This window comes from Cricetulus griseus, assembly GCF_003668045.3.
Source record: "Cricetulus griseus strain 17A/GY chromosome 1 unlocalized genomic scaffold, alternate assembly CriGri-PICRH-1.0 chr1_0, whole genome shotgun sequence".
In the NCBI taxonomy this organism is placed as follows: domain Eukaryota; kingdom Metazoa; phylum Chordata; class Mammalia; order Rodentia; family Cricetidae; genus Cricetulus; species Cricetulus griseus.
In genome coordinates, this window is record NW_023276806.1 from 5104301 (window position 1) to 5126298 (window position 21998).

General features: G+C 46.6%; 1 protein-coding gene across 2 annotated transcripts; it reads left to right on the plus strand.

The window, feature by feature from the left end:
- The first annotated feature begins 338 nt into the window (after nucleotides 1–338).
- Lhx8 (LIM homeobox 8) lies at nucleotides 339–21110 on the plus strand. Of its 2 annotated transcripts, XM_027395131.2 has the most exons (9): nucleotides 339–584; nucleotides 2433–2519; nucleotides 2753–2914; nucleotides 6221–6342; nucleotides 8493–8713; nucleotides 9174–9277; nucleotides 13676–13771; nucleotides 17744–17927; nucleotides 21038–21084. In XM_027395131.2, exons 1-9 carry the CDS (start codon nucleotides 504–506, stop codon nucleotides 21082–21084), a joined length of 1104 nt encoding a protein of 367 aa, XP_027250932.2. In that variant the 5' UTR covers nucleotides 339–503. The 2 variants fall into 2 exon arrangements, with proteins under 2 accessions (XP_027250932.2, XP_027250930.1); XM_027395129.2 differs by lacking the exon at nucleotides 339–584 and having other exon boundaries at nucleotides 17744–17931; nucleotides 21038–21110.
- The last annotated feature ends 888 nt before the right edge of the window (nucleotides 21111–21998 follow it).

Consider the following 21998-nt stretch of genomic DNA (forward strand, 5'->3'; position numbering starts at 1 on the left):
GCTGGGGAGCGAGAATTTAAAACAAATCAGACGCCGCGGAACGCAGATTCTAAAAGAGAGAGAAGAAAAAGAAAAAAATCAAGTAGATGGGCCATCCACTTTGCCCCCACCTTTAGCACTGAACTTGGAGTAAGTTGTCTGGTGCAGATAAAGATCTTAACATGTAGAGAAGGCGGGTTTTTCCGCAAGGAGGTGAGGCTGTCCCTCCAGGAAAAGACTTTCCCCCACACCCCTCCTCCTCGCGAGGTTCCACCCTCTGGGAAACTCGACTTCTTCCCCACTTTTCCTGGAGAGACAGACCTCAGTGTAGCCGAGAGAGGGATCTAAGGCGAGTGGGTCCGAGAGTGACTACGGTCACTGAGGCCTCTTTGGACCCAGAGACGCACGCACTTGTAGCCTCGCAGCCCTGCGCGTTAGCTTTGGGGCGTGGGAGGGGGCACCGCAGACACCCACAGCCTCTGACCCTCTGGAGCTGGTATGTGATAAGCAGCGCCTGCGGGGCCATGTATTGGAAGAGCGATCAGATGTTTGTGTGTAAAGTGGAGGGTAAGGACGTGCCGGAGCTGGCGGTTCCCCGCGAGAAGGTGAGCGAGCCGCTGACGCCCGGCGGGGTCCATCGAGGAGCAGTTTCCTTGAGAAAAGGGAGTTTGTTAGGCTCCTAGCTGAGGCTCGCAAACTACCTGTCACTGCCTCATCTCCAGACCTGACTTTTTTTTTTATTATTACGTAGCAGCGTTAGGTAGTAATCATTGCGTCCCCTCCCCGCGGGCTCACTTAAGCCGAGGCATGGAGACTCTAATTTGGGAGACGAAGCCTGGAGCCTAAGGTGCTCTCGGGGCCATGTGAGTCCTGCTTTTATTCCGTTTAACTTGCTGTTCCCGGCGGCCTGGGACAGCGGTGGGGTGGGGGTCCAGGCGTTTGGCAAGTGGCACCAGATACCAATAGCTGCGCTCCCCTGAGCGCTGGCTCTTGCCTCGGATCGGGCGCCTGTGGGGTCAGGGGACCCGCGGCGACAGACTTGAGGTCCTCCAGAGTCTGCCCGCTCATAGGAAGAGCCGAAAGAGAAAATGATTTCTTTGGAAACACCCAAGAGGCAAACCCCTCAGCAGGAGGCAAGCCTAACGGGGGAACCGGGAAAGCTGTCACCTCTCTCCAGAGGCAAGACCCGTGGGTGGTTGGAGTTTTAGGCTGGAGCCGGCTCCCAGACTGGGGGTCCCAGCAGGACGCGGGTGGGACACTGGAGGCTTCATGTTTGCCGGGGGAAAGTGGCGGGTTGAGTTTCTGCCTGGATGCTTTGTGTCCGCGTGGACGCGGCCCGGGAGCAGCTGCGCTGGGGAGACCCGTGCGAGTGGGCTCAGGCTCACCTGGGGCTTTTAGAGGGCTGAGGAAAAGGAGACAAAGAGAGACGGAAATGCCGCGGGTGTGAGCCGCTGGAATCCTTGGACCCTCCAGTCCTAAGCCAGACAGACTTCTCAGAGAGATCGAGTTCGTTTGTAGAACAAAACTGAAAGTGCAGCCAGTGCTTGGGGACACTTGAGCGAAGATCTCGTGTGTGCTCTAAAACACGCTGACCCGCGTTGGGTGAGGGTTTTTTTTTTTTTTTTTTCTTAAATGGGACAAATTAAATTCAGCTGGATATTTCCATTATTCAGCCCGCTTTCTGCACTGGTTAAAAATAATCCTTTAGTAGCTAAACTGTTGACTTACTGAGCACTAAGTGGCAATTCACAACTTAAAGAAACGAGTGTAAATCGCTTACCGTTCTAATTGCTTCAAGTTTACCAAAGAGCTGCTGGTTCCCTTTAGTCTGAAGCATTTTCATTCAAATTGTCGGAACAAACACCAGGCTTCTTAAATCCCACTGTAATTAGCTTTCAAGTATCCGATTAAAACCTCTTCACCTTTCGGGCTATCCTATTCAAAAAGCCTCCCCTTTAAAAAATATATGTGTGTCTTGCTCTTTTAATTGAGGTTATTAAAGAAATCAAGTTTTTCTCCCCACCCCCTCCTCAGTCATCTTTTCTTCTCTCTCACTCCACCTCTCCCCCCGCCCCGCGCCCCCTTTAGCCGGGTGTTCCCCGCTCCCGGGTGATTGACGTCTAGAAAGCAATCGCTTTGTGCGCGGAGGCCGGTTATTAGCTGGGTACCCCCGGCGGGGGGCGGGGAGCCGGCGCGCCTGGGCGAGCGCGGGGCCCAGCCCCGAGCCACGGCCCCGAAGTCCTCGAGTCGCCCGCTGGCGGCGGCGGCGGCGGCCCAAGGAGGCTGCGCGCTGGCCCGCCAGCTGCGCCCGGGCTCAGGTGCCCGCGGTTGCACGCGCCGCCCTCGTGCGGGGCCTTCAAGAGCCCGGCGGGGCCGAGGCTGCGGGGCGCCGCGTGGACGCCGCTCGGGCTCCTGACCCGTGTCTCCCCGCCTTCCCCGCTCTCGCGGCGCAGTGCCCGGGGCTCATGTCGGAAGAGTGCGGGCGGCCTGCAGCCCTGGCGGCCGGGAGGACCCGCAAAGGCGCCGGGGAGGAAGGACTGGTGAGTGGGGCGACCGCCTGCCGGGGACCCCCAGCTCCTGGGGCTGGGCTGGGCGGGGCGGGGCGGGGCGCGGGGTTGCGGGGCTCCAGGGGTCTTGCGGGTCTGGGGTCCCCAGGGACAGGATGGGGAAAGCGGGGGGAGGGGTGGAGGACAGCCCGTGGGGTGCTCCCAGTGGGTTGGCGGGACGCGGAGGGGAGGAGGGGTCTGCGGCCAGTGCTCGGCTGTTCCTGCAGGTGAATCCCGAGGGAGCCGGGGACGAGGACTCCTGCTCCTCCTCGGCCCCGCTTTCCCCGTCGTCCTCGCCCCAGTCCATGGCCTCGGGCTCCGTCTGCCCGCCAGGCAAGTATGTGTGCAGCAGCTGCGGCCTCGAGATCGTGGACAAATACCTCCTCAAGGTAGGACGGGGGCCACGCGAGCCCCAAAGGGAGTCAGCCCCAGGCTCTGGGGACAAGTGTCCCACCCCGTGTCAACCAAGGCTCTGTAGACCCTCTCGGCAAAGAGGCCCACCTCCAGGGCCCATCGGGAGCAGGGAATGACTTTGGGTTTCCGTGCTGTAAAATCTGTGCGGAGCCGCGGTCTGCGGTGTAAATTCAGGGTTCCCCAGGTACTTGCAGAGGGCTTGGGGAGGTGCCACCGATCCTGAAACTGCTGCCAGTCGCCAGGGCTTTTTTGTGTGTTTACCCACAAAAGGTCTAGAGCCTGGACCTTTACTTAAAAAAATCCTCTGCTCTACAAACTGGGTCCCTCCTCTCCAATGTGCCTATGTTGCTGTCTTCGTAGAATAGCCCAGGTCGGTATGTCAACCGATTCACCGTCGCCTCCTCTCCTTCTATGACTAAAAGCACTGTAAACTGACTTTAAACACCTTTTGTTTGGGCTGTTACTGTAAATCTCGGTCTTGCGTTTGTTTACAGGCACCTGGAACCCTTCCCAAAACAAAAGTTTATACAAGGCTTTAGAAGCCATTGCTGTGCCTCCCGGACCTTACTAAGCACAAAGCTGTTACGTCCTGCGGGTGCTGGGATTTGCAAATCCAAATCCAAGTAAATTTAGGAGCACATGCTAAGAGCCTCGGTTGAAGTGTTTCACACGGTGGTTTCAGAGTTGACTGACTTAATTCAGTTTAACCTTTTCTTTTAAAAATATTGTGCGAGAGGGTGGGGGCGGGGGTGTGGAGTTGAAATCGTGGCAGGCTGCAGTTACCCATGCCATGTGTGTCCTAATCTGAATACATGGTTTCCAACTCCAGCTGCTTTTAAAAACCACTATGTAAAATAATGTTTCCTTCTATACCAAATTAGTTGAGAACCATTCACTTTCCGTCCTCCCTCCTTCCCAAAGCTTCAGTTTTCAGAAGGATTAATTATGGAGAGTAAAAGTTCAAAAAGTGAATTAGTGGGTTTCTTTAAGTTAGTGTCAACATTCAAAAGCTGCCTTCTGGGTGGAATGGGACTCTTACCCTGGAGCCCAAATAAAGCACCAAAAGGGGCTTGGCTGAAAACATTTTCAGTTTTGATTTTTGAAGCTGGCAAACTAACCTGGCTTTCTCTTTAAATCCTGAGTTCTGAAAATCCCATTTCCAATTTGCTGCTTGGAAAACTATGAGTATCACAAACCATCCACACTGAGTCAAAATTAGCTTCTTATTTTGAACACGGTTCTCAGTGAGTAGCAGAATCTTGAGTGGTTTGTGAAATGGATTTGAGAAAGCTTTTAATTCTAGCAGAAGAGATGTAGAAATACACAGTAAAATCTGGGTCCCGCCACAGATTCTGGCCTTCATCTTGTATTGCTTATCTTCCTATTACATAAAATCATATCTAAGTGGGCTATACAAAGTTTCCTTTTGTAATCGGACAGGAGTCTACCTAGGAAGGCTTTTCTACATACAGTCACAGTCTACTAGGTTTTGTCAATTAACTAAATTTTGATACCACAGCATCATTTAGAAGCTCTAAGTTCTCAGCATCCATACCCCCAGTTGAAGCACCAACTCCTTGCTCTAAGTTTGAATCTCACTTTTTTGATGGTAAAAACTTTGACCCAGGACAGATCTAGCTTTTGGGGCTATGGAAAAACACCACCCTGTGGGGGTAGGTTACATGGACTCAGAAAGAGGGGTCAGCCTAAGTTACCTGCAGCTTTTGCTCCTTCCAACTCCCTCCTGTCACTGTGGAGTGGTCCTAGCCTGGTGCCGAGCCATGTTGGCCTAATACTAGTTCAGGGAAGGTTTCCAGAATCCTTTCCAGAATCTGTCCCACCCTCCTTTATTCCCTGGCAAAGACAGAGAATGCTAAGGAGCTTTCTTTTGTTTTTCAAAAGAAACTATGAGGAAAGGTGTCAAGCCAAGCCAGGCATGAGGTCTGGCTTTTGTAGAGAAGTTAGAGAGGCCTGTTTTAAAGTCCTGCTTTAGAAAACAAAAGCCTGGTGTGATTGAAGTAAGGCCCTAAGCAGTAGAATACTCAAGACACTTGGACTTTCTGTATTAACTGGGAACAATTTAGGAAAAGAAAAAAGAAACAAAACAAAACATGAGTTAAATACATCTCTACTTCCAGGAAGTCTTCATTTTAATCCAGTGAACTTTTTAAAAAATTGTAGTAATCATATAGCTCTTTTGAAGAAAGACCCAGACCTCAGAAATGAACACTGCTTTGGGAAGAGGCTCACAACTCATTATAAAACCCGCTGTTTCCCTCCAAGTGTCTTTTGTATCTTCATCCTATGGGACTTAAAACACCCTGTCCTAGTTAGTCCCTATGCCAGCTTATCAGCACACTTGGGAGCCGCCCTGCAGGCCGGCACAGCCCAATTCACACCTCCATTTGGCGGTTGAAGTTCAGTGCTTAGCGGTGTCAGAAGCTGCAGGTAAACGCAATGATCGTTTTGTTTCCTGAACTGATGGCATTCCTTGCTCCTATGTCAAAGTCTAGAGTGCTTGCTTTAGTAAATACTGTCCTGCCTCACTACTGGAAGTATAAGCGAACATATTTCCTGAGTGCTTTCTATAACCACCTATAATCGGATACCTTTCTTTCTCCAGAAACTAGACTGATCAATAGGTGACCACCAGCCTCCTCCTTGGCACTTTGTTCTTGTTAGCTGCCTCTGTTAGAAACAGGCAGGGAGGCACAGCATCACTGAGCCCTACTTAGCAGTTTCGGATGTGTAAGGGAAGTGCATGGGTTGCTTTCTCTATTAGTGCATTTTACAAAGCATTTTCTTTCTCTGTTGTTGTTATTAATGCTACACAGTTTGTAACTGTTTGGTCAAAAAGTAGAGCGAAAAGGTCTGTATCCTGACTTTTCTAACGGCCAGGTTTCACCGTAGAGAGGATTAGAGCGGAGATGAAAACAGACCCTATGTATGTGACCTTAGAATAAATGCTTTCTCTGTGTTCATAGCAGTTTGACCAGGGAGCAAAGGAAAGAGGATAAATATGAAAGAAAACCTGACGCCTTCAAAGAAATAAAAAACAAAACAAAAAAGCCAAGCTTCAAGTGTTAACCGATAGGGGTCTGGGTTCTTGTTGGAGTCTAGAAGAGGATATAGCCAGATGCATGCTCATGTCGGTGGTGTGTGGGAGAAGCATCCAGAACATGTGTTACAAGGCTGACCTTTCTCTTGCCTCTCACACACCAGTGACTGGGGCCCCCAAAAGGTGGCATAGACTGGCTACTCACCCTTATTTCCCCTTGCAGGTGAATGACTTGTGTTGGCATGTCCGCTGTCTCTCCTGCAGTGTCTGCAGAACCTCTCTGGGAAGGCACACAAGCTGTTACATTAAAGATAAAGACATTTTCTGTAAACTCGATTACTTCAGGTATATTTCTGTTTTCATTTTAATAAACATCTCAAAGTTATGTTAAAAGACCCCCGTAACAGGACCTTTTGCTTGCATACAGTTTGATTACTCAAAGCCACTTATGATGACATTATTTCCAACTTTTTTTTTTTTTTTGAGATCGAATCTTGCTATGTAAGCCTAGGTTGGCCTTGAACTCACAGTCCTTCTGTGTCTCCTCTCACGCCGAGATTAGAGGCTTTAAGTACCGTGATCGACTTCTCATTTGCATTAAAACTAAATTTAGTGTGTGCTTCCTATAGGAATTGGCTAAATAAAACTTCATTTTGGATCATCTCCCACTCTAAGGGTGGAAGTTTGGGGTATTCGAAACAGGGACTTTGGGGGTCTGTGGTAGCTGTGCTCCTCGTGAGTCAGTGGTTAAGTGAAGTAAAAGCATTGTGGGGAACTGATCCCTGCTCAAAATCCTCCAGGAGACCAGGTGTTCAGATACAATAGTAGGCTACACGATTTACAGGAACAAACTATTCTGCTGTCAGCAAATACAACAAACTGAATTGCTCTGCCCAGAGGTCTGTTTTTGTTTGTCTGGTTGCTTGTTTGGTCTCCTCTTTGACTTTGGCTCTTGAGACTGCATTAAGTGTGTATTAGGTGGGGCATGTTCTCTCTCTGATCTCTCCATGGCTGTTTAAGTATAAGGTGCCCTCCAGGTGGTACCTCTCTGTGGAGAGTTGTCTAAAACTTGCAATCATTATATTTTAGACGTAGTCATGTCTCTTTATTTGCATTCCTAGATGAGAAAAAGTTCATCGTAAAATTCTGTATAGCAAAATTAGCAACACTCATTACAGCATTGACAGAGTTTAGTGTGAAATTGAACACAATACATAGGCAGTTCAGAGTATGTGACCATAATATTCAGAGTCTGTCTTAAGTCTATCAAGGGATTTTATAATTGCCAAAAAATACGCTTCTCACCAGAATTATGTCATTTTTCTTTGTTTGTTTGTTTTTTTTGTTGTTGTTTGTTTGTTTTTTTGAGACAGAGTTTCTCTGTGTAGTCCTTGCTGTCCTGGAACTTGCTCTGCAGATCAGGCTGGCTTTGAACTCACAAAGGTCCACCTGCCTATGCCTCTGCCTCCCAAGTGCTGGGATTTAAGGCATTCGCCAGCACTGCCTGGCCAGAAATATACTCTTTCTTCGGCAGTAGTAACAGTTGGTTCCTCTTAAACTTATAGAAAGTTAATCACCCTTTGAAATTTTTGATTTTTAAAGAAGATTGATTAAAATCTATTTCTTTAGGATTTCTTGTGTTGTACATGTTCTGAAGTTCATTTTTAGAACTCAGTGCTCCAATTAAATTGGCAATACTTTTAAGGATGGGCCCCTGGGTAGACACAGGCGAACGTGCTAACCTTGTCTACCAGTGACTGTGGTAGGAGATGGAAGAGGACATTGGATCACTAAGAATGGGAAGAGGAAAATTCCGTTTTTGCCTCTGATATCTTGCTGAGAATGCCTACAGTGTTTCTGGAAGTTTTAGACATCATTCCACTCTCCTGTGGCAGGCAGTCTGTCCATTTCAGGGCTGCATTTTCCCTCCTTGCCCCTTCGGGTGAAGAATATAAATTCTGTCATTTTCTGATAATTTCTAATTTGAATATGTTAGCATTCATTATTCTCTGTAGTCATCTCAACTTGGTTTTGTGTTTGTTTCTGGTACTGGAGACTGAATCCAGTGTGTGTGATCAGTACATACCCCACCCCAACTAGATCTTAGTCGGTCAGTGTTTCTATGTTGAGTTAGTGTAGTTTTGCCCTTTGAGGTTTTCAACCTCGCGCGTGTGTGTGTGTGTGTGTGTGTGTGTGTGTGTGTGTGTGTATGTGTATATGTGTGTATGTGTCCATCCGCAAGTGCGTGCATGTGTATCTGGAATCTCTAGACAACCTATAAATGCCTTAATACGTGATGCAACAAAAGGAAAATTGAAACTCTTATTTCATTTATTTGAAAAGAAAACAAATCTCCCTCAACTGCTTCCCATTTTTGAGGGGGGAAAAATAAATTCCTGTTTGACTTTCGCAACACTTAAAAACTGACATCATTCCAAAGAGCATGGCGATGTGTCAGTTTGAGGTCACCTGTGCCTCCTTCCTGTGTGCTGCAGGCGCTATGGGACACGCTGCTCCCGCTGTGGGAGGCACATCCACTCCACTGACTGGGTCCGCAGGGCCAAGGGCAACGTCTATCACTTGGCCTGCTTCGCCTGCTTTTCTTGCAAGAGGCAGCTGTCGACTGGAGAGGAGTTTGCCCTGGTGGAAGAGAAAGTCCTGTGCAGAGTGCATTTTGACTGCATGCTGGATAATTTAAAAAGAGAAGTGGAGAATGGTAAGTAGGGTCCAGACACCTTTGCGTCTTTCAGGACAGTGTGAATGAGAGAAAAAAATTCTACCCCAGGCCGTTGTAATGTATTATTTTAAACAAGAGGCAATGATGGTGACGTCAACAGTGCCTCCGGTTAAAGGGCTCCATCTGTTGCTTTGCAGGCCAGGGGTGGCCTCTGTGAGTTCCACACTGTACTCTGTGGCAGCAGCCTGGAGTTTGGGTTCAACTTTATTTCTGTGTATTTGTCTTTGTAACATGGGCCTTAGATGTATACTTTCACCATATTTCCGGCAGAGTGCACAAGGCTATCAATACTTACAGTCTATTTGCAACATGCTTTTAAAAGTTAGCAGACTTAGAAGATTCGTGTGGTACCACAGGAAGCCCAGGTATGTGAGGAAACTGCAGAGGTGCAGAGTCATCTGAGGTACCAGCTGGGTGGTTTGTTGTTTTTTTAATGCAGGTAATGGGATTAGTGTGGAAGGAGCCCTGCTCACAGAACAAGACGTCAGCCATCCAAAGCCAGCCAAAAGAGCACGGACCAGCTTCACAGCAGATCAGCTCCAGGTAGACATTGGGGATGTATGTTTGATTCTGAAACTCTTTCCCCACAGAAGACAGTCTTAAAGCAGAATAAGACGTGATCTCTATGCTGTCTGACAACAGTTTTCTAAAAGGCTGTACTATACTTTTTTCTTAAAGATCTAACTTGATAAGAATATAAATGCATTCTTATTGCCCTAACAAGTCATGGTCTGCAGAGTCTTGTCATGGTAGCTTTGTGTCCTTAGGCTCCTTTGGTGTTGACTTCAAATCAGGACACAGTGTGAGCATCGGGCTAAGGCAGACATTTTTGTTACCTGAAATGACAACAAAAGACAGTATGGAGACTTGGCTGAAAGAGACAGCCAGCACCCAGGGCTGTGGGACTCCAACGTGTTGTCATTTAAGTAAATTATCATAAAATCACAGGGCTTTTGTACAGGGAAGAACAGAACCTCCTAACAGACAGGAATCTAATGGTTGACACCAATCATAAAGGGTGACTCCATGGTCCCTGCTGTGGTTGCTGCTGCTGCCCCTTGGTTATCACAGTTGTCTTGGATGTGAGTATTGTCTCATTTGTGCTAACTGTCAAGAAAAATCCCTTGCTTGATATTTAAGTTTACATATGATGATTCTATTTGGCGTTTTTCCAGATAGTCATATTTCCTAAAAGCTCATGTGGCTGAGGTGTTTGTTCTGTGTTAAGATAAATAACATTTGCAGCACCTTTCCCATGGGTTGCAGGGTGTGTTGCATAAAGTACCAGCGTCAGCTGGGAACTGAGGCAAACGTGTCTGGTTAGCAAATGAAAGAAAAGCCACTTCTAGTAGTCAGACTGCCCAGCATTTTAGGTCTCTACAGTGAAAATACTTCAAGAACGATTAGAGGGGTAGCCTGGATGTGGCCAGCAAATGGGCCAAATGCTGAGTATTAAATTCTAGGCCCATTAAGAATAAAGCCTCCAGGTACACAATTGCTTGCTATTTATTAGACACGAAGTCCACAACCAGCAAGTAATATGTGAAAAATAATATGGTTGAGAAGCTTGTCCTCGTTTGACTCTTGTTGGAGTGTTGGAGAGAGACACACATCCTGAAGCTGATGTGAATTCTTGACTTTGTAAAAGCAAGAACCGGCAGCCTGGTGAGGCAGAGAGCGTCTAGTAGGCAAGTGTGGGATCTGAAAGGGGTCTGCTCCGTAAGGACTTGGCTGTGACTTTGACAATTGTAGGCTTCAGAACTTGGATGTGAAAAGTCCTTACCAAAGTTGTAGCTGGAACTTTGAAGTCAGGGCAGGTAGCTGTGCAATCTCTGGTGAGAAGATAATTACAGGAAAAAAATTAGGTGGGATGTTTGTGGGGGGTTTTGCAGGCCAAGCCCTGTGCTGGGATGTATTCACACCATCAACTCCTCAGCCACTCCCACAAGCTCTCAGTGTAGTCAGACTCAAGGGGCACAGGAACCACCGCAAGGTAACCAATTGCTCAGGGAATGGCAGAGGAGAGAAAGGTCCAGACGGACTTGCCCAACCTCTGTGTTTTTTGTGTGGTTTTGCCTTCTGGGAGACTGTGCTCTTTACTAGAACCCAGCAGTACAGAGAGAAGAAATCCTGAGTCTTGCAATTGTAAGACAGGCTTACAATTACCACTTGTAGTGTTCAGAAAATACTTAAAAAACGCACTGCTCCATAAGAATGTGACTTGAATCATAAGCGGAAAAACATGGTCAGAAGCATGGGCTCCTTTGTTCAGCGTTCAGTAGCACTGATCCTATATCCGAGGTGGTCAAAATAAACAAGGTACAATCCTTAGTTCTAAAGAACAAGAAAGCTGGGATAGCCATAGATTTAAAAGATGGTGGGGAAACCCAAGTCATCATTTACTTTCACCAGATTATCTGATAAATCAAGTACTATATCACCTTGTCAAATTGTCCCATTTTAAAGAAAGCTGAGTGTATTCAAATACCGCCTTCAACAAAATAATAATAAATAAAATCACCTGTGAACACTGAGTCGAGACTGTCCACATGGTGCTTCGGACAGAGGAATGTTAACACAGGGCACCTACATAAATCCCTAAAGTTCCATTTCAGAATCTCACAGAAAAGATTCCAACTCAGAGGGGAGGGTGTGTCTACAGATGTTTCTGAAATGTGGTCCCGTCGGTAAGAAGGGCTTGTGCCAGCAATGTCAGCGTTAAACACACTGAGGTTGGCTCCTACTTGGTCTATTTTCAGATCACATTGCTCAGACTCTAGTAGACACACTCCTGACTTCTGGTATACCTCTCAGTGTTAAAATGTTGATGGTTTCTCCATGATCATCCCCAAAGAGCTTGCTGAAGAACTGGGAGTGGTTTTCAGTAGCTTCAACATCTGCAGAATGGGGAAACCAAGTAGAAATCCAAAGTGCCTCCTCCCTCCCTCCCTCCCTCCCTCCCTCCCTCCCTCCCTTTTTTCTTTTGTGTGACACTGAACACTGGTACTAACTAAAGGCAGAGCACCATTGTCTTTATTAGTTCTAATTGGCCAGGATAGACTTAAGCTCCATTCCATTCCTTGATGAACTAAATGCCTTTGCTAAATGTACGTTTGTTCTGTTATTAAAACTTTTGTTTCTAGAGGGGTTTCGTTTTCAAACCAGATCATCATTAATGACCTTAGAAGCAAGTCCCCAGATACCAGCTCAGCTCTGTCTTTGTGTGGAAAAAAAAGATGTGATTAGTTCTCTTGCTATTGTCTTTAGGATGCTGTGCTTAAGTAACCCCACACAGGCACAGCTTGATAGAAGAGTAGTCCCTTGGATAAGGAAGGGCCAGAGATTACAGATGCTTAGTCCATTCTGCCACTTCTTAAATAAGAAAACTTCTATGTTCCTTTTACAATGAGCATATCGATATGCTATTGGAAGGGACACTAGGATCACTTGATCCTAGAAGAGTCAGTAGTCAGGGGCGTCTTAAAGGGATCATTTGTGGCCTCAAGATGTTCCTGGACCCTTGCAGGATTTTTCTACATCTCTTGAGATTTTTCCTCATATTGTCAAAGTTCCTTCTGTCACCAACTCCAGAGTGCATGCTGTGCGGCAGAGAGTGTACACACACACACACACACACACACACACACACACACACACACACACACACACACACACACATGCACACACACACACACATACACACACCACACACACACACACACACACACACACACACACACACACACACACACACACACACACACACACACACACACACACACACACACACACACACGCATGCACACACACACACACACACACACACACACACACACGCATGAACCCCGGGGTGGGGATATTGCAGAAGGGTTTTGTCCTGGTCCCCTGGGAGATCCCACTGCTCCAGTGATGGGAATTTCCAAAGGAATCTGCTGGGATATCTTCAGACTGAGGGAGAGGAGGGGGAGAGAGATGAATGCTTATGAATTGGCAGGGGAGCAGGAAGAGACTTGGATTCACCAGCCTGGGGGCAGGGGGAGGGCCAGCAGGCGGGCAGTGGGTGCTCACTCCCCAGGCCTGCAGACCAGCACAGCCTGCTAGACTCCCTTAATCTTTGTCTTTATTCTCCCCACAGCTGATTGACTTTGGGTAATAGCATTGAAATACATTGCTTCATTCTCCTGATTCCCTCTTGCAAGGATCCAAAGGCCCTGACTATGGCTTTCATTTTTCTCTTCCTTTACCTTTGATTAGAGGTGGTTATTAGCATTTCTTGACCTTTTTCTAGGAACTTAAGGTCACCCCCCATCCTGCTGCCATGCTTGAATGCATGCCTGTCATAGCAGTTGGCATAGGGTGGCATCAATCCAGACGGTCACAGCTGGTCCTCTGGACGCCACTAAGGTCTTGTTGTGTGGACTAATGGATGAGTCTCCTTTTAAGATGGCCCAGGTTGCTTCATGTGGAGCCAGTGTCTCTCCACACACAGCGGTGTGTAACCCATGTCTGCAGCAGAGCATCAAGGAAAAACTGTTAGCACTCCTGAGGCTGTTAAGACCCACAGAGGCCAGAGACAGATGTGCTGTGATTGGTGTATTTTGAGCCTTCCAGTGCAGGGATACTTCACAAAATGAGAAGCCAAGTGGAGGAGACTCCTAGTGTGTGTCTTTTATCTGTGAGTTCTGAGACTGGATGGAGAAAAGGTAGCCTCTCTGATGGCAGCATTCCATCCTGCAGTGGGTTGGTTTTTGAAGACCTCGGTAGAGCTGGTGTGAGCTGACAAAGTGAACCTTCCTTTCATTTGCTCTCGGCTGCACTGATTTTCAGGTTACTATACAGTACACATCACATTTTCATTGTCTAATCTGTTCCTCCATAAAGTGCAAGAGATCAAGCCATTAACTGTTGGCTCCCATTATTTGTCTTTAAAAACAACCACAGGTTATGCAAGCACAGTTTGCTCAGGACAACAACCCCGATGCACAGACCCTGCAGAAACTGGCTGAAAGGACAGGCTTAAGCAGACGCGTCATACAGGTGAGTGTCACGTACCAAGAGGTGCAAACAAGTCTGCCTCTGACTCTTGGTGTGTGTGTGTTGTTCTTTTGTGACAAACCTCAGATGCCAGAGCCTACTTTAGGGCTCTTCCACTCTGAGCCTGTTTTTAAAAACTGCGTGACAAAGCTTTTCCTGGGAAGACGAAGCACACGAGTCCACTCTCCACGGGCCAAAGTATGGAAACCACCCAAGTCAGACTTGGTGAACCAGTGAGCTTTATTGTTTCTTACCAGGGATATGGTAACGAGCAGAAATGAGTCACAGACAGCTGCATCACCAAAGCCCACCCCAGCCTGGTTGACTGTTCACAAAAGCAGGGAACCTGGACACACACTTCACAGCCTGTAGGCAGCTCAACAGTTTGGAGAGTGTCCTTTCCAGGTGCCTCAGTTGGTCTACACCTCTCCCAGCAGCTCTGGGCTGGCTATGCTCAGCTTTTATTGTTTACTCTGGCAGTGAGGGGCCTAGTGAATCTAGTTAGTTTCAGGGACCTCCTAAAGCTATTTTGAGTTGTTTGCCTTTCTGTTGAAGGGGCTTCCTGTAGAATGGAATGTTTTGATCTCAGAGGAAACTGTTACAGGACAGCCTGGCATTGGCTTCCCTGGACTAGGTTACCATTTGTCAGTGATCTTACTCAGGATAGCTCTGAGATCCTTGCCCTGAGAAACACTGCAGTTTCAAGCCAAATCTGGCCTCCTCTCTCGGCTCCTCCCCTCCCTATTCTGCCCAAATCTCTTTCTCCCTTTACTAAAGACCCAGGAGAAGGGGTGACATCACCCAAGCTAGGGAAGAGTGAGGTGTAGCCAAACGTACTGACTGTAGGATTCATGAATGGAAATTCTGGGAAACTGTTGGAACTTGCAAAATGGAGCCATGCTGTATGACTTGGAGAAGAGAGGACAAGTTGTCAAAGCATGAGGAGAAGTGGGGCCTGGATTTTTGGTTCTGGTGACCAGGAAACGAGGGAGGCTTTTGTTTTCATTTGTTCTTGTTTTTAGGAGACTTGACTGCGGAGCGGGCTTTTAACTAAATTGCAGAAACATTTTTATTAATGGCATAATGAGGGCAGACACTGGCTGCTGGCAAGTCAAGAGAGAAGCAAGAAGGTCATTGCTAAATTAGAAGCCGAGGTTCTCCTGGGAAGGGTGCCCATGTCAGGAACACAGGAGTCAAAGCCCATTGGCTACTGGGAGGTGGAGCCTGTCTATCACCTTTACCCGTGCTAGCCATACGGCGTTGGTGCTGATTGGCTATGTAAACCTCATCTGAGGGGAGGAGCAGGGCGGGGTCAAGCCAAAGGGCTGGTCCTTGAAATTGGGTCCATCCTTTACAAACACTGAGTACAAGGAGTGGAGGACCTGAGGGAGAGGACAGAGTCACTGAGGCAGCACCCTGAATTAGGGAGAAGCTGAGTGAAACAGCTGAGGGCCTGGAGAAGGATGTCGTCAAAGAGATGACCACCTGAGCTGAGGTGGCATAGAGCGACTAGGGACATGGAATATCATTTCAAAGAACCGTTGAGTCTTTAAAAACCAACGGCATTCATCATAACCAGCAAAACAATCTGGCCGGGCGGTGGGGGGGTCATGAATTCCTTTTGTGGTACACACATGTCGTTTCATGTAGTTGACCCTTACCTGATTACTCTCCGGGGAGCAGGAAGTGTTTCAGAGACACCCGGGTGCGAAGCAGCCTCTCTAAAGACAGGGCTTCCAATGTGTTGAGGCTCCCTTGGGTGGCAGGTCCTGGTATCTTCTGCACTGCTCACAAGTTCAGAATATTACGTTTGTTTTTACAAAAGCACTAACAAAGGGTCAGTCCCAAAGGAGTGCTTAAAAGATCTAGATACCTTGTAATATTAAAGGCAATAAATATGAGGACGACAGGACAAGGAGACGGAGAGTCTACACAGACAGGGTGAGCATCTCCGAGCATCTGTGCATAGCTATCCTGGATGGGAGGAGTGATATAATCCGTCATGGGCTCTCCTCATGACAGGCTGCAAGTGTGGTGGTGTTGATGCTCCTGAAGGCAGTGAGGTTTCCTTGTGTCTACTTCAGACACCTGGCCTGGAGGATCCCTTCTAATTTCAGGCTTTATTCATTGTGGAGTGGAAGTTCAGATTCGTGGCTGGTGTGACTCTAGCAAAGGAGTCAGCATGGTCTTCCCAGAGCGGTTCTTATTCCTGAAGGAGTCAGGACGCGAGAGAGACATTGACCAGGCTGTCCCAGGCATTTATTTAGGTCACCATGTGCAAGTCCAGCATTGGCACTTAAAGGTTATGTTTTTGGATTGGAACTTTAATACATGTAGATGGATTGTTAGATGGGTATGATGGCAGGTGACTCCTGGTATCCCAGCTGGCATATGACACCCTCAACAGTGGGGAATGGCATGTCTTCTCTGAGGCGGTGGCTTGTGCAGCTGTTATAGAGCCTGTGGATTGGCCCGGGACTGGAGACTTTGGGTGTGGTCTCCAGAGAATGAACGAGGATGCTGCAACCTCACCTCATTTTCCCTGGTGTACCCAAGTCTCAACCCAGCAACATTCCCTGTGCTCTCCTTAGTCACCTGCTCAGGCTGCATACCTGTAAGACTGATAAGATTGCCTCCTTTGGTTTCAACTGATGGCTGACCAGCCCTCGGGTTTTGAGTGCCAAGGGGCAGGGTATGTCTTTGAAATCAGGCCAACTCCCCCGCGCCATACTTACAAGTTCTTTGTATAATCTTTCTCTTCTTTGTGCCATGAGGCTTGGCAGCCCTGGACACAGATAACATCCCTGACCTTTCCCTGGCCTGCCCCTCCCAGATGCCAACATGCTTATTCTAAGCTCCCTCAGGTTTCTAAGCTCTTTGTGGTTTCTCCTGTGACACCATTTAGATGGTGGTAATCAAGTAAGTGTGTATGTTGAGTGTTAGGGATTGCACGTTAGGCAAGCGTTGGACAGTCGAGCTAGACCTTAGCCTGTGGTAGCATATTTTAACAGAGTAAAACTGTATGTCGGAGTTGCCTTTTGTGCAGTGTCCACTCACATGCAGACTAGCTTCTGGACGTATTCTGGCAGTCAGGCCTCGCGTCCCACATCTGGATCTAAAGCCTCATCTGTCTGGAATGGCTTCGTTTCTGCTGTAGAGTGGAGAGCAGGGTAATAAAGGTTGGCTTTATGTGAGGCCTCACCAGTTGGATGTGTTTGTAGTTTCATTCTGCTTAAATATGACTCATTTTTTTCTTATAATAGAGTTGACCTTAGCATGCTTCTAAGGGAACAGTCCATGTATTCATTAAGAGAGAGTAAACTCAGCAGGTTAAATGTGATGGGGATGGCTCAATCAAGAACCTTGTAGAAAGCTGTGAGCTCCCAGTAGGGATTTTAATAACATGAACAAGGGTTTGAAATGCGTCCAGCAGGTGTCTAAGAATCCAGCAGTACTTCCTTCTAAAGTTCTGATTATAAAAGACTTTTCCTGCTTTCTGCTTTTTCCAAATGCCAGTAGTAAAGCTGGAGACACACTCCTACAATTCTCAAGGCTTTGCCCATTTAAAAAGGTACTTTTAAAGCATAGAATAGATCTTTAAGTAAATCACCAGAGACTAGTAGCTAAGAAAAAAAAAAGACTATTGTAAAATGTTTCTCCATTCGGTGGACATTTAAAAAAATTTTGAGGCAGGATCTCGTATAGACCAGGCTGGGCCCCTACCTTGCCATGTAGCCAAAAATGACCTTGAATTTAGGATCTACCTGCCACCACCTCGCCAGTGCTGGGATTACAGGCAAGTGCCATGGCACCTGGTTTCTGTGGTGTGGGGGTGGAAACCAGGCCTTGGAACAGTATCCTCAGCTCTGTCTGCAGACTTCAAGAAAGTCTGTTTCTGGGGACTTGTGGTAGTGACTTGGGCCGCTGTTTAGAAGCTGGTGTGTGATCTCACTGCCTCATTCTTCTCCCTGTCAGGTATGGTTTCAGAACTGCAGAGCCCGCCACAAGAAACACGTCAGTCCAAATCACTCCTCCTCTGCCCCAGTCACAGCGGTGCCCCCATCCAGGCTGTCTCCGCCCATGTTGGAAGAAATGGCCTATTCGGCCTATGTGCCCCAGGATGGAACCATGCTGACAGCGCTACATACTTACATGGATGGTAGGTAGCGCAGTCCCCAGCAGCTGGTAACGTCTAGGACGCGGTTACAGACCTCACCCACAGTTTTGAAAGATTACCTCAGTAATGGCTGGAAAAAGTCATAAGGGTACAGCAGACAGCAGAGTTATCCAACCATTAGTGCAGAGCTCTGCTGCTGCTGAGCTGGAGCTGTCAATAACGACTCCGTGGTGCTTGGTTTTTACTGTGTTTTGTTTTGTTTTTGTTTTGTTTTGTTTTGTTTTGTGTGTGTGTGTGTGTGTGTGTGTGTGTGTGTGTGTGTTTTCCTTGTCTTTAAATTTCCTTTGCATTTATTTTATATGTATGGGTGTTGTCTGCATGTCTGTCTGTGCACCACATCCCTGAAGAATAACCTTGGAGGCCAGAAGGAGGGTATCCCATCCGAAACTGGAGTTACAGACAGTTGTGAACCACCATGTGGGTGCTGGGAATTGAACTTGGGTCCCCTTGAAGAGCAGCCAGTGCTCTTTACTGCTGAGCCATCTCCCCAGCCCCTTTTGTTTTATTCTCAACTGGGTACATATTTAACTATTTTACTTTTCTGTGGTCAGAGAAGGTATTGACACACATCTCTGGACTGGGGTGTCTTGTTTTTAGACTTTTTTTATTGAAGGAAGTCATACATGTAGAAAGCACACACAGTCTGGGCTTGATGAATTGCCACTCGATGGCACCTGGATAAAGGAGAGTGGCAACACTAGCCTCAGAGTTCATGTATCCTCCAGGTTAGTCTCTTCTGCCAGAGTTTACCTTTGAATGCACATGTGCCCTGGCACGCATGTAGAGGTCAGAGAACAACTTGCAGGAGTCAGTTGCCTCCTTTTAACCCTGGGGACCCTGGGATTGAACACAGGTTATCAGGCTTGACAGCAACTGCTCTTCCCTGAGGAGAAATCTTGTGGCTTCGTGTGAACTGAACCAGACAGTGGGGGCTTGTATCTCTCCCGTCCACGTCTTGGAGTGTATCACCCGTGTTGCTGGCTTATTGCACAGAATTCCACTCACAGCTGTTTTCTGGTTGATAACCTTTTGTGTTCCAGTTTGGGTATTTTAGGAACGTGGTACTGTGGGCTCTCTTGCATGTCTTCTGGCACCTTCCTTTAATTCAAACTTCTATTTGACATGTACATGGGTCATATGTGCAGTTCTGCCTCAGGCCAGACAGCTTCACACTGCTCAAGCCGGCTTTCCCGTGGAGCTGCAGCAGCGTGTGAGCACCGGCCCTTCTTCATCCTGGCCAGTCTGGGGACAGTGTAGTACTCTCTCATGATCACCGTTTTCTCATGACTGACAAGATGCCCCCCCTCCCCCCCCGACATCTGTTTATCTCTTGAAGATCCTGTGTATGTCTTTGGCTACTGGCCTGATGGTTTCTGTTTTCAAAACAGATTTTATTTCTTGATTATAATCTACATATGAAGCCTTTTGGTAACTGCATGTGTGGAAAGTGTCTTCTACTTGGAGGCTTTGCCAAGCTGTTTGATGGCTTGTATCTAGAGGACTGCTCAGTGTCTTTTAAAAATTATTTGGCTGGTTGTTGTGGTAAAGGTCTTAATCCCACCACTCAGGAAGAGGTAGAGTCAAGTGGATCTCTGAGTTTGAGGCTAGCCTGGTCTACTTAGAGTGTTCTGGGCCTGCCAAAGTTACATTGATAGAGGAGACCCTGCCACAAAAATATTATTTTGAGCCAATGATGAAGATTTTTTATGTTCCAAATTTTTGGCTTTCCATTTTTAGTATATTTTCTTACAATTTATCTTTTAGGTCACAAATTCTCTCTTCTCAAATATATATATATGTGTGTGTGTGTGTGTGTGTGTGTGTGCACGCATGCATAAACCCCATAAACTTTGGCTTCTTACTCTGTTGCGATGTTCAGTTGGGGACTCTCATCTCTGTGCTGATGTCCTTCTGCTTGGCACTTTATTCCTGATCTGAACGGTTGTGTTACCTGTGTTCACACTATAAGCTCATGTCTGCTGGCTCCTGGTTCTTTTCTGCATCTAATCTGATGTTTCTCCTCTGTTTTTAGTTAAGCCAGACCTTATTATTTGCCCCCCCCCAAAAAAAACCCACTTCATTTCAGATTTGGGGTAAGAACAAGATAATTTGAGGTTCTGGGTGCTGTGTTTCTCAGAGACGGCTGTAGTTTCCTGTGGTACTAAACTGGACTACAGGAATCACCTGAAGCCCTGTTAGTCCTTAGAAGACTGTCTAATTCCATCTCACGGTTCCTTGACTTTGGAATCCCACAACCCTGCCAAAGTCTAACTTCTAAAGAAGTTGTTCACCACCTCAGCCTGTCAGATAGAGATTCCTCATGTGTTAAATTTGTTAGTATCTTTGTTAGCAAAAGCCTCATTTTCTTTCTTTCCTCTCTGGGTCTGGACTTCAAAACTTGCCACTTTGTGGGTATCTTTTAAATGCCTCCCAGCACACGATCCAGCCATTGTCTGGTTCTCCCAGTTTCTCTCAGAGGGAGATTTGGTTTGCAGCAACACAACCATTGCTGAAAGCAGAATTTTAAGTTTTGGTTAAAAACAGACAGCCTGTAATACCATTGTGCCATTTAGTTACACTGCTGTTGGAATTGTGTGTGTTCCTGTGAGCGACTACAGTGAGACTTGAGACAAACATGTTTGGATGCCAGCCAAGCACGGAGGTTCTCACCTGTAACCTCAGTGCACTGACACTAAGGACAGGGAAGAAAAACCATGAGATGTAGTTCTGGGAGAACCTTGGTATGCCCCTCCCCCAGTACCTGCACACAGACAGGCAGCATCTGAATACAGAGCTCTCTCTGTGAGCTGCACACAGTACCTTTCTTGATGCAGGGTGCAGGTGCAGTGAGTGGGAATGAGATGGGGCACACTACAAACCACAGCTTGTGTCTCCCCTCCTAAAGCCGAGTCAGTGGTCCTGTGGAAGGGACAGAGTGACCGCTGCTTAGATCTGATACCAGGTATCACGTAGAACTGGTGCCCACATCTGAGACAGTGATAAAGCCACCTTGCCTTGAGATGTCCTTGTTTGTCTAAACTGCTTTCAGTCACCCTAAAGAACTGATGCCCACATCTTTTTCTGTTTTGTAGCTCACCAACAACTCCTGGACTCCAGCCCTTGTTACCCTATACAGTGACTCAGCTGCCAATAAGTCATACCTAATTCCTTTTTTCAGGGATAGAAATGATTGAGGATATAAACTTGTCATTTATTATGTATAAAATACCATTGAAAAGATATTAATGTTAATTTTTATTTAATACTCAAAGCATTTCAGACATCCTTTCGCTGCCCAGGTATGTATCTGTAGTTGGCCTGCAAGACACTTTTATTGATTCTTCATTTCGTTTTTTTTTTTTTTTTTTTGGTTTTTTTTTTTTTTGTAAAACTTATGTTTACAAGAAGAAAACAAGTCAAAACATTTTTTTTTGTATTGTCTGGAAATAGTTGGCTCTAGTGTGTATCTGTTAATTTATTTGCCATCAAAAGAGCACTTTGCCTAAAAGACTGGACTGACAATGTGCAAAATGTTTACAATCCTTTGTGAAACTGTAGATTATCATTAGTTTGTACCTGTAAGTTATTGTAATAAATATTATCTGTATTTTTTGTTATATACAGCTTTATACCCTGAAGCTTGTATGTGTGAATTTGCAACTGAAATTTATTTCTGCCAGTGTTTTCTGAATGAGCTGAAGGCGTGCTCGTCCATTGTAGCACGCTGCGTACACCCCCTGCGGTGTCTGCACTTGGGAGCTCTAGCTGTAAATAACTCCAGTTTATGAAGCCACCATCCTAAATTCATTAAACATCTTTCATCCTTGTGAAAGTTGCCGTCAGCTTGTCTTCTGTGTGTGTTGCCACCAGTAAATTGCTCTTAATTTTTTTTTTTAAATCCATTTTGTTTTGAGCTGGGCCATGTACATTGTACTGGGAAACCTATTTGTAGAAGACTGTGCTTAACACTCATGAAAACAAACCCACAGGAAAACATCTCATTTGGCCTTTATTCGCTTTCAAACCAGCTAGTCAAATTAATGTGAACCTAAA

Coding starts and splice junctions, on each gene's coding strand:
- Lhx8 (XM_027395131.2), top strand. CDS start 504: ATGTATTGGAAGAGCGATCAGATGTTTGTGTGTAAAGTGGAGGGTAAG. Junction 2,520..2,752: donor GCGCCGGGGAGGAAGGACTG/GTGAGTGGGGCG, acceptor CTGTTCCTGCAG/GTGAATCCCGAGGGAGCCGG. Junction 6,343..8,492: donor TGTAAACTCGATTACTTCAG/GTATATTTCTGT, acceptor TGTGTGCTGCAG/GCGCTATGGGACACGCTGCT.